The sequence below is a fragment of the Nothoprocta perdicaria genome, unplaced genomic scaffold, assembly GCF_003342845.1.
Source record: "Nothoprocta perdicaria isolate Ctin4 unplaced genomic scaffold, notPer1 scaffold_9, whole genome shotgun sequence".
NCBI lineage: Eukaryota > Metazoa > Chordata > Aves > Tinamiformes > Tinamidae > Nothoprocta > Nothoprocta perdicaria.
Window position 1 is genome coordinate 2208071 of NW_020456198.1, and position 12320 is coordinate 2220390.

The 12320-nt window shown below is 36.1% G+C and overlaps 1 protein-coding gene across 2 annotated transcripts; it reads left to right on the forward strand.

Moving 5' to 3' along the window:
• The first annotated feature begins 127 nt into the window (after positions 1–127).
• On the forward strand, positions 128–11973 carry UBA3 (ubiquitin like modifier activating enzyme 3). 2 transcript variants are annotated; one of them, XM_026052700.1, is made up of 18 exons: positions 128–171; positions 310–351; positions 2899–3019; positions 4045–4125; positions 5019–5101; positions 5610–5690; positions 6314–6357; positions 6645–6709; positions 7464–7619; positions 7765–7867; positions 8368–8481; positions 9167–9220; positions 9704–9740; positions 9820–9901; positions 10749–10849; positions 10962–11025; positions 11132–11186; positions 11475–11973. In XM_026052700.1, exons 1-18 carry the CDS (start codon positions 152–154, stop codon positions 11561–11563), a joined length of 1392 nt encoding a protein of 463 aa, XP_025908485.1. In that variant the 5' UTR covers positions 128–151; the 3' UTR covers positions 11564–11973. The 2 variants fall into 2 exon arrangements, with proteins under 2 accessions (XP_025908485.1, XP_025908486.1); XM_026052701.1 differs by lacking the exon at positions 310–351 and having other exon boundaries at positions 138–171.
• The last annotated feature ends 347 nt before the right edge of the window (positions 11974–12320 follow it).

Genomic DNA, 12320 nt, shown 5'->3' on the forward strand with positions numbered 1-12320 from the left:
CGGCCCTCCGGTTGCCATGGAGACTATCCCTCCGGTTGCCATGGAGACTATCCCTGCGGGCGCCGCTCCGCGCCCCCCTCCCGGCGCCTCTATGGTGCCGCCCCAGCCAACCGCCGCCCACAGAGGTGCATTGTGGGAAGCAGAGGGAGCTATGGCGGATGGTGAGGAACCGTAAGTGCCCTGTATGTGCGCGCTCGGCCGCGGCCGTCGCCCCGCTCCCCGGGCGCGGGCGGGCCCTGGGGCCCCCTCTCCCTCCTCCCCGGCGTCTGTGGCGCGGGACTGACCCTTCTTTTATTCTCTCTCTTTTAGGGAGAAGAAAAGAAGGAGGCTAGAGGAGCTGCTGGCGGATGGGTTAGTGGCGGGCGCGCGGGGCGGCCCGTGGGTCACGGCGAGGCCGCAGCCTCCGCAGCGACGTGCGGGGCGGGACGGAGGGAGGCGGCGCCGGGCTCGGAGCGGCCTCCCCTCCGACCCGAGCGGCGAGGCCCGGGGACGAGGGAGCTGCCGGGGAGAGGGACGAGGGGCTCGGCCCGAGCGGAGCGGGGAGGGCGCCCGGGGCTCGCGGCTTGGCTGGCAGGAGCTGCAGGTTCAAAACGCCGGGCTGCGGGGCCGCTGCTTGCGCTTGGTGCGCCCCTGAGCTCTGCCTCTGTCCTAACACCCTTAAAAACACGATCGCAATGACAACACGCTGAAATCTTTAACCTCATCTCCCCCGTAACGCTTCCCTGCACTACCTGTGGCCCTCTTCCCCCAAATCACTGAGCAGGTTTGGGGTGAGCGTAACGAACCCCTGGGCATGTCGGGGTGAGGGGTGCATGCCAAGTCCCTCAAAAGCACGGAGCTCTGGTGATGTGAAGGGCAGGAAAAGGTTTGGGGGCCTAAACCCGCGTAAGGGCCTTGCTACGCCAACACTCACAAAGTTTTYGATTTTAAAATCAAAGTAATTTAGGGAAAATAAGTAAGGTGTCTGTAAGGTGCTCTATAATGCAAGTGCCCCGTACAGATGTATCAATATTCCAAATGAAACACTTTAGAAACCGTGTCTAAAGTGAAACCTGAAGTCTCAGATTGAGTTATTGATGCTTTTTTCAGATCTCCAAATTGTCCAACCTCATAAAAACTAATCTATAGAATAATTACAAAAGTAAACTAAATCTTACGGACTTATATATGAAAAGAAAAATACTCATTTGAACAGAGAAAGAGTGCTGCTGGTTAATGGGTGTTTATTATAGACAATATAAAAGCAGAAAAAGTTGGTTCATAGCATCACCAAGAATCACTTCAGAGCTTGTTTCCAGAACAATTTACAAAGTGTAATAGAATCCATACAAGCAATTACTTTGAAGTATTTCGACCCATTTTGTTTGTATAAGCCATTTTTTGATGCTTAAATGTACTGAAACTGTAGACAGTATCTGAGTTCAGGTTTCAGAGGAGAGAGGTCATACACCTTTCTAAAATAATTATTTTTGATGTCAATTGTAAAAATTGGGAAAGGTGCAAAAGTTGAAGCTAGAGATCAAGACAGCCTGCATGAAATCAAATAAACTCTTTAGATTTCATTGAACTGTTAACTTACCTGAAGTCAGCAGCTAGCCAGGAATGTGCTCAGGCTGCAATCAAAATACAGGCAGATTATAAAGCAATTTATATCTTCGGTGATTTTTTTTTTACTGTTTTTGATCATCTGTTGTGAAATTACTGCCTGTACATTAAAGTCACTAAGGACACAGTTTGTTGCTCATTGTCTGAGTTCCCTGAGAACCATTTTGATGTTTTGATTGGATTTGCTTTCTATTTTGAGATGAAACAAGAGGAAGTAGCAATAAATTYGAGCTCAACAAGAATTATTGACATTAAGCATTCTTATTATTTCTCATAGGAGAAAGTATATAAGACTTCTTATCAATGATGACAGTCTTTCATACTGAGGATTCCAAAGGTCTTTTATAATGAGCTTAGTTTTTTATTAACAGAAAACGTAATCATTTCAACTGAGTGAAGCCCCTATTTGAAAAGGGAAGTCTTAAAGTAAACTTGCTATAGATTATCTTAACGTTAGAAAAACTTAGGAGTTAGCTAGTTTGGAACTATTTAAATCTCTTGGCAGTCTTATATAKATATAGTTATGAGCTATTAAAACTGACCTGCAAAAGGAGAAAAAAAAGGAAGTGGAGTATTTGATGAAAWAGCATGTCTTTAAAATATAAAAGAAGATAATTGCAAACATCCTTCTTTAATTCAGATTACTAGTGTTGGTAGGCTCAGGAGATAACTGTAAAGTAGAAATTTTCTAMACTAAATGGTACTAAAGGTAAATCCTCATTATTGAGGGTAAAGAGCATTCAAGACTTTTTTTWAAATTTCTTTTTGGTAACACTCATTTAGATGTGTTTTGGAGAATGAGACTAGACAATGCTGGGGCGTGTTGTTTATTCAGTGCTTCACAATTACAGTTACATCCATATAAACTGTGAACTCTAAAGTCTGTCAAAAAAGGAATACAAGCCTTGATACTGCAGGAAACAAACCAGCAGCCTCTAAAGGAACAATCTCCTTTTCTGTGCCCTTTTTAAATATGAGGGAAATTAAAGTAAAAAGAGTAAATTATTTTTTTCCACTTCAGGTCAACTTTCGCTAGTCGCAGCTAAATTAGAGGAACTTATTGAAGTGTCAGTTTTTGGTTTCTGTGTGTGTTTATATTACCGCTTTCTAACTGCACAAAGAAATCTCATTCATGCATATGTTTATGCCCATAAACATGCATAAAGAATATGCAAGTGCTTTTGCAGGAATGGTCAAAGTATTTTTAACATTATGTATGAAGATAAAAGTACATTTTAGAGGTGTGGCTTTTTCTCTATGATTTTGCAGCTGAATTTACTATGTTCTGTGCAGAATGGCTGTTGATGGTGGGTGTGGGGACACTGGAGACTGGGAAGGTCGCTGGAACCATGTAAAGAAGTTCCTGGAGCGATCTGGACCATTCACACATCCTGATTTCGAGCCAGGCACTCAAGTGAGAAACACTTATTTTAAATAAAAAGTTCATAGCGTATGTTGCAAACTAATGTAAACAGTTTCATTAATTGACCATCAGCAATGTATGATTACTAGAACTGCATGAAAAGCATATATTTTAATCAATCCATTGAGATGGATTGAGATTCTGGAAGAACATATTGTACTCGGKGTATAAGCTTGTATTTCTTAATTGTGCACTGTCATCTACAAGCTATCTCTCATCGTGTATCTACATTGAACATGTGTATTATGCTCTGTCTTGTGYGTCCCTATTAAAAATAGAAGCATTTCTGTGTCCATATTGAAAAAAGCATTTCTCTCAATTTTGGAGAAAGTGGACAAAATGAGGAGTTTCTTATAGATAGAGAAGGAATTAAGACTACAGTATGCCTAATATGAATGCCTATGGAATTTGGAAGGGTGGTTAGTAAAATACACTGTTTTTTAATAATTTCTTCTGCTTTGCTCTATTTATTTATTTATTGTTGCAGAGTTTAGAGTTGAAGATATTTTACTGTTAACTTTTTAAGACCCTCTTCTGGTATTTACGAATTTGAACTTGAGGTCTGGTAGAACAGTTTGCAGAAGGGAGTTATCTGGTTAAGAATTCTCAATTTTTTATGGTTGATAGTGTTTTTTTTTTGTCTGTTACACTTTTATTTTGTAATGTACATCAGCAAAATTCCTGTAGAGAGAAACAGTCTCTTTTTGAACTGAATTATAATGATAAAGGGAGACCTTGGTGTTTTCATGGTAAAAATTAATATAAATAAAATATAAACAGAGATGTCCCTTTTCTTCAGTTGGGGTATAGGAACTGCATAACTAAGCAACTAATTGAAATCCAGCATCTAATTAGTCCTGCAATCACAAAGTGCTTTATTGATACAAGTCGTTTAATGTGAAGCTTATTAGACAGTTAAGCCTTATAAACATGTTATTGTAAGTTTTATGAAGCAAAGGACAAATCATACTTTTCCTATTCAGAGTATTAATTTTCGTGTTTTGTGTTTTCTGCAGGCTCTTGAATTTTTGTTAAACACATGTAAAGTACTAGTAATTGGAGCAGGAGGATTAGGATGCGAACTCCTAAAAAATCTGGTAATTACTTAGTTTTCATCCTTTGTTTCTTAGTTTTTTCTTTTCTTTTTTTTTTTTTTTTTTTTTCCTGAGAAAATATTCTTTTTGCTTCACCGGTTTGGCAACTTTAACTCTATATGACTGTTATGTTTCTAGTGTATAATCCAAATTTACCAAATATGGGACTATACAGACAAACTGTGTATATATTGGAGAATGCACTATGCTAATAAGCTTGGAAGATGATAGTTGAGTATCTTGTGCATTATTTTTTAGTCATCTCAAAGCTCATCATGAAGAACATGCAAGTGTGAAGTATAGACAAAAAATCACTTGCAGTCTTAGGTATGATCTAATTAGGGATTTTTTAGCTATAAAAATATAAATAAATGAGTAAATTTTAAAATAAATCCTGCACATAACTATGGAGAGAAGTGTTGTTTGGAAGATAATGACTAAAAATGTTTTCTTTTCATATGAAAAGTCATAATTTCAAGTGAGAAAAGTAGCTACTATAAAAAACAAAACAAAAAGAATTAGTAGTCTTTTTTTCTTTCTTTTTTTTTTTTAATAATGTGTTTGGATTAATTCCAAGGGAAATACAAATTACTGGAATAATTCGTSTTCTTTCACAATGAAACAAGTAGAGCTAAATTTGCTGCTTGTATGGGGACCTTCATGTCCTTGGRATCAGTTTTGCTTTCCTGAGCAATGGATTTCAGGTTTTCTCATTCCTCAAGATCTGTAAATTTAAGATTATCTCCGAAGGCTGAATACTCCCTTAGAGTGCAGATTTAGGACTTAGATTGGCGCTTAGAGTGCCGAATTAGCACTCTTTAGCATTTAGAATGAATTTAAAAGGACTGTAAACATTTCATTTGCTGTTGAATGAGGCTGAGCRTATCTTTTCACAGGCGTTGTCCGGTTTCAGACAGATCCATGTCATTGACATGGATACTATAGATGTTTCTAATCTTAATCGACAGTTTCTGTTTCGGTAAGTGGATCATCTTTGTGATTTGGCTTTTCTTTTTTCTACAAAACTAAACAAAATGTATGTATGTATACAGGTGTTACTACTGTTGAAGAAAATGTCATAAAGTTTTCTAAACTTTCATATCGGAATAGTAATAATGTTTAACCAAATGTTATATGTTATTTGTTCTTGTTTTGAGATCTGTGGTTTCATGGTTTGATCCCGGAGATAATTAGCATACATTTCCTACTGTTCAAACGCAGTTAATAACAAATTTAGAAAGTAATAACAGACACAGGTTGAGTTATCAATTTCCCTGGTACCCTTTTCTTTTAATTACATAACTCTGAGGCTTTCATATCTGATGTTTTGAGAGAATGTCTTAGTATTATCCATATGAGTAAATTGCCCTGCAGAGACTATTAGTTATTAAATTCAGTATTTGTAAGACATAGATTCTCAAGACAGTAAATGTTACTAAAAWCATGGGTTTGAAATTGCCTTTTTTTCTTTTTTTTTTTTTTCCCAGACCTAAGGATGTTGGACGACCTAAAGCAGAAGTTGCAGCAGAATTCCTTAATAGCCGCATTCCTAACTGTGCTGTTGTAGCGTATCCTTTTGTAGAGTAGTAGCAGCCTTGGAAGGCCTCATAAAGCCCAGAAAAGTGTAGATGGTAAAACTACCTAAAATATTTTGTTACAGTCTTTTTTTTCCTTCTTTATATAGTTAAAAAAAAAAAAAAAGAAAAAAAAAGAAAAGATTGATTCAGCTGATGATTGAAAACTGCTTCTCAGAATGGAGTTACAGGAAATATATATCTAGAAAGAAAGCTAAGCTTTAAGAAATCATTACTTGTGTTTCTGTTGAGTCTGTTTTATTTGAAGTATCCAAATTGTCATTAGGATATTAGAATTACAGATTTATTCACCAGAGTGCCTTGAGTACATAGTAATAAGATACATTAGATTAAAAACATAAAGCACTGCTGATTAAGAGCTTTGTGAGAACACATTTGAGCTCCCGAAGGGGTTTTCTGCTCAGTTTTTTTCTGCATGTCCTTTGTTTGGTGCATTGGATGATGCAGCTTCAGCAATGGGAATTTTGAGTCTTCTGACCATGTTGTTTTAGRAAAAAAACCTAAAATTATAATGATAAAATATACAATCTTTTGCCTTTAGATCAGCAAAATAGTAAACTCAGCTGTTTGTATTCCTTAATTATGCATGCATTCAGATACTTTAAAAAGATTCAAGACATGGATGAAAGCTTCTATCGACGTAAGTGGTGTCTGTGTGCAAAACACTTGCTTTTACTTCAGAATATTGCAGTTGTTGCTTGGTGTTTTTTCTGCTAGTTAGATTGCTGATTATTTTAGTCTTCTACGATGTGCTGGTTTTACAGGTAACAAACAGAGAAAACTTAAATGCAACTGTCTAATAGGTAACCAAGGGGAGATGGTTGAACTACAGTCATTTCCTGTGAAAAAAAATCTATAGACAGAAAATATTGGTTGTCTTAAGAAATATGCATTAATATAGACTTTAAATAACATTTTTTTTCCTAGAATTTCATATTATTGTTTGTGGGCTGGACTCTATAATTGCAAGAAGATGGATAAATGGCATGCTGGTAAAGTCTTTGATCTTTTTAAAGCCTGGTTATTGCTTGAATATAGTTAACTAAAATTGGACAGATTTGTGSAAAATATATCATTAAAATGAAGTGAGAGATGTTGAAATTGGCAGCTTTCTGTATTTTTTCSTGCCATTTAAAAGAGAGAATAACTTGCATACTATTTTATGTTTGTTCAGTGTCCTGCAGGGCTAATTTCAGAGCACATGTTCAGGTCCCTATGAAGTCAGTTTCCAAAATTACTAAGAATGGAGGTTCCCCAACCTGTCTGGGTGCTCCCATTCTAAAAAGGGTTTTTCCCTTGCAGCCAAACAGAACTGCCTTGCTGCAACTTGTCAGTGTTGCCTTCTGGAATCCTGCTGCTACAAGGAAATAGCATGCTGTATATTGTAATTTCAACATTGTGAATTTGTTTTAAAAAATAGCGATCTTGAATATTTACCAACATGTACAGAAAAAAAGGTCCTCCAAAGAAACCAAGCAATAATTATTCCAGAGTACTATAAAGAAATAACAGCTTTTCATTGGGAGGGAGGAGGGAGGAAGGAGATGGTAGCTGAAGTTCTATTGCACTGACAAATAAATAGTGTTTAATACATTATGTATCCTTAAAATATCTTGTATCTTAAGCATGAGATCTTTGGGGTACCATTAAGCATAAAATTTCTGAGGTGATTTTTTTCTCCCTATAATTTCCAATTAAAAAAAAGTAAAAAAAAAAAAAGACAAAAAAAATCTTTTTTTTTATTAGATGTCATTTTTACATTATGAAGATGGTGTCCTGGATCCAAGTTCCATCATACCTTTAATAGATGGAGGGACAGAAGGTTTTAAAGGAAATGCTCGTGTGATTATTCCTGGTATGACGGCATGTGTTGAATGCACACTTGAACTTTATCCACCTCAGGTAATTAAAACTTTTGATAGTTCCTTTTTTTTATATATATATATATATATTCCACTTTGATTTGCTTGTTTCTTTCCCTAGAACTGTACTAAATACTTCTCTATTTTTTCTTTTTTGGTGGGTATTTCTTTTCTTCCCCCACCAGGTCAATTTTCCCATGTGTACAATTGCATCTATGCCTAGACTACCAGAGCATTGTATTGAGTATGTCAGGATATTGCAGTGGCCAAAGGAACAACCTTTTGGAGGTAATTAGTATATTGCCTTAGTGGAAATTAACATTTATCATCTCTAATTTTTTTGACTTAGCCATACACACCTTTGTTTAATCAAACAATCTTCTTACCTTCTATTAAACTTTTGTGACTCGCTGTCATACAGAATTGAAGCCATCTGGGTTGGTAGTTGCTTCTGTCTCCTCAGATCGGCCTTCCAGCCATATATTTCTTTGTACATTTATCTCTCTCTCATTGCACAGTATCTTTTCTGAGCCAAAGTGTAACCCATAACCCCTCTATAAAGCTATATATAAAAATTTAGAAATCGACATTTCTATAGAAATATATATTTGTGGKTTTTTTTAAGTGCAAAAATGTGAAGTTTTAATAGTTAAATGGGGTATTCATTTTTACCATATTTAAAACAAATGGGATATTTTTAGACAAAAAAAAAAATAAATAAAAGAAAGACTTGTGCTTCTGAAGAGCTGCTGCAACTGTTACTTATCTATAAATTAATTTTCCTGTAGAAGATGTTCCTTTGGATGGGGATGACCCTGAACACATACAGTGGATTTACCAGAAGTCTTTAGAAAGAGCATCGCAATTTAATATTAAAGGTGTTACATATAGACTCACCCAAGGTAAGGGGATCAGCATTTCACTAAGTTTGTAGCAATTTTTGCAATTAGGCTGAATTGGCATTCTTTGTACTTATTATGACTAAACTGGCAGCTCTGCTGGGAAAGAAGTAATGCTTTCTCCCTAGACAACTTAAAAGAGAAACAAGTAGCTTTTTTCCCTCTACCAGCAAGAAGTATTTCACAATGTGTCAGATGTTTAGGCATTCTTGATGAATCAGGCTGGGGAACTTATGTAGGACAAAACTGCATGTTCTTCTCTTAGTTTTAACCTGGAGCAGCTCCACAGTTTGCTTTAYACTATCTCAAAGAGTTCATACTAAACAAGAAACAAGAATACAAAACAAGAAAAAAAATTAGGCTGGTGAAGACTATAGTGTCTGATTTTTATGACTATGTGTGCTTCTGTTCATGTGCAAGTGCACAGTGCTGCCACGTACTTAATCAGCATTTTAAACTCTAATCAAGTAGATCACTAATTCTATTTGCATGATAGCTTTTTTCCCCTCCACATGTTCTACCTTTTCCAAAGTTCTTGAGAAGCATGACATTTTATTTTGTAATTAGTAAAGTTCTAGGAGAGTGTTTTAAGTAGCTTGGGGTCCACACTTCTGTAATTATTCTGGCTGAAAGTCATCTCACAGCATAGTTCCTGGAAAAGATGAACTTATTTGTTTTGTTTCTACAGGCGTTGTTAAACGAATTATTCCAGCAGTAGCTTCTACGAATGCAGTAATTGCAGGTATGCTAAAAGAACCAGAATGAAATTTCTAACCATGTCACCTCTGGAATGTAGATTTTAAATTTTCATAAGGCAATAGTTGGGACTGAAGACCTTGTGGGGGCAAGTAGTACATTTTAAGTGAGTCTAATTTATTCCTACTGTCTCATTTCTATCTTCCATGGAGAAACTGCACGTGATTGTGACTGCATGAATTTTAAGCTTATATGTGACTGTGTCAGTGAGCAAATGCATTTGAGACTGAAATAATACCAAGTGGAAAATGCGATATGTATGGTTAACACAGTCTCAGATTTGCGCTGAGTCTTTTATATTGATTCATAGTAATAGATAGTTGTTTATTTTTCTCTTTCAAACTGCTGTGTTATAAATGCTTTTACTTCTTTGATATGAACTTGTGTACTAATATCTATATGTTCTGACACAGAAAAGCAATGAAATTGTGGATTTTTTTTTATTTTGTTTTTGTTTTGCTCTTTCCAGCTGTCTGCGCCACAGAAGTTTTTAAAATAGCCACAAGGTATTTCATTTCTTATTAATAAAACACATAATTTCCAGCACAATGAGTTGTATTAACACTAATGTATTTATCTTTACAGTGCATACATTCCTCTTAACAACTACTTGGTGTTCAATGATGTAGATGGATTATACACATACACATTTGAAGCTGAAAGAAAGGTTGGTACTATTAAAGTCTCACAAAGTTGTTTTCCTTGATGCTTATTGCAGTTTCAATGAATTTCTGAAACCCAGAATCGAACCTCTCTGGCACTAGGTCTAAATATTTCTTAAATTTTAAAAGGAGAAACTACAGTGTTGCCAGTGTTGCTTTCACCTTGTGTGGATGAGGTCTAACACTGGTGAGAGTGGAGACCTATCCAGGTGAAGTAGCAGGACTGGAAAAGATTAACCTCAAGAACAAGATACCTTTTTTAATGAAAGCTTTTGATGTCCTGAAGACTGTGCTACAACCTGTTTTTCTGCTGGGTTCCCCCTCCCCACAAAATTACATAGTATGCTTAAGGGCATATGTCATATTTTGAGTGTTGAGCCAAAGTTTCTTGTATTTAGAAAGCAGCTGTTGRTATGCGGAGGTTTCTCAGACCAGCTAGTGCTGACTGACTGCTTGTAGAACACTGGTATTTAAACACCATTGCTTTTCTTGGGCTAGCTGTGGAGGAAAAGAGTGCTCAATATACAAGATTTACCTTGTAAAATAAGGAAATGAATTTTACACAGTAAAACACAGAAGGAAAACTTCTAAAAAAGAGGTTGTGATGACAGTGATTCCAGTTTTGCAGTACTCCTAACTTCAGTTCACATGGAATTTGTATTTCATAAACACATAGCTGATACTGGTAGCCAGTCAGTCAAAGAATGACCGGCATCACTGGGAACTGCAATTGTCCATAAAATTTTTGCAGCAGTTTTAACACTTCTGCAGAAATGTTTTTTAAAAACAAAAGAAAATAAAACAACCCTTGCAACTATCACATAAACTTCAGTACTGTGCTGCTTTTTRTAGGAGAACTGTCCAGCCTGCAGCCAACTTCCTCAAAACATAGAAATTTCCCCATCAGCTAAATTGCAGGAGATCTTGGATTACTTGACAAATAATGCTTCATTGTAAGTGTGCAACTCTTCTGATTTACTTGATGATTTTAATTAGTTTTTCTCAAAAAAGATGTTAATAAACCACTTTTATCTAATTTTTTTTTGGAATATGTTTTAAACATAGGCAAATGAAGTCTCCAGCAATCACAGCAACCATGTATGGGGGAAATAAAACACTATACTTACAGGTACTCTACACTTAATTTTGTTTAATATTCTTATTAAAAAAGCAAACAAACAAAACTTTTTTTGACTTGATTTGAGATGGAACATTTTATTTTCGTTTTCCTCTAGACTGTAGCCTCCATTGAAGAACGAACAAGGCCGAATCTTTCCAAGACGCTGAAAGGTATCATCCAGTTGTCACATGCACGTTTTCAACATACTCCTCTTAAACAGGAAGATACTGTTTTTCAGTTTTTGCCTCTTCATGTCGTATTTATCTTTATTTTGCCCTCATAGAAGAATAAAACTGTGTATAAATGAAAAAAAAAAAACAAGCAGTACATCCCTAGCTAAACATATGCATACTGCTTTGTTTCTTCCTGGTGATAGCTTGTGGGGATGGCATGGCATTCTTGACTTTTTTTTTTTTAAATCACGAGTTGCTGTAGTTGAACTTTTCYTTCTCTTTCAGAATTGGGGCTTGTGGATGGCCAGGAACTTGCAGTTGCTGATGTTACGACACCGCAAACCATGCTGTTCAAACTTCACTTTACTACTTAATTCAYGCATAAGGATGCCACTTATACAGAGAAATCTTTATCCACCTTGTAAAACAAATGCACACTGTGGGTGTTAAAGTAACCTGAAATGTTCATTTTAGTACTAGCGTTGTTGAAGGTTAGATAATCCAGATGAATCACCATATTTCAGAATTGTATGTAGAAGCCAATATTTGGTGGATTATATTTGTATAAATGCTTACTAATGTACAGAACTCTGATGTATAGGAATACACTCTTTTCCAGTTTTTGTTGTCAAAATGTTAATGCACACACATGGAAATTTTAAAGGTGGCCAGAAGACTGGTTTTCTTGTTGAATTTGGAGACGCGCATGCATGCGAAGAGATACCCTTTAAAAGGAACCACAGTGATCTGAATTTAAATTTTTAGCACTCCTGTACATTCACCAAGTCACCTTAAAACCAGAGGGTCAGTAGATGAAGCATTGTTTCCTTTTATTTGATTAATCTTCAAAAATATGTTAAATAACAGAGATTGCTTTGTTTACAAGAAAATACAGAAAAATAAAAAAAAAAAAGGACAAAACTACTGTACATGAAAACCCAGTCATGTATATTTGCGAACCATGAATGACGGCTGTGCATAGAACTGCAGATTATGTTCAAGTATCATTGGTGCTGTTAAGCTATTTATTAATAAATGATAATAATAATTAAAAAAATCTTAAAAATAGCTTAGTTTGTGGCATATCAGTGGGCATTCGCGAGTGTGTAAGAGGGTTGAAAATACTGCAAT

Coding starts and splice junctions, on each gene's coding strand:
- UBA3 (XM_026052700.1), top strand. CDS start 152: ATGGCGGATGGTGAGGAACC. Junction 172..309: donor ATGGCGGATGGTGAGGAACC/GTAAGTGCCCTG, acceptor TCTCTCTTTTAG/GGAGAAGAAAAGAAGGAGGC. Junction 11,026..11,131: donor ATAAAACACTATACTTACAG/GTACTCTACACT, acceptor GTTTTCCTCTAG/ACTGTAGCCTCCATTGAAGA.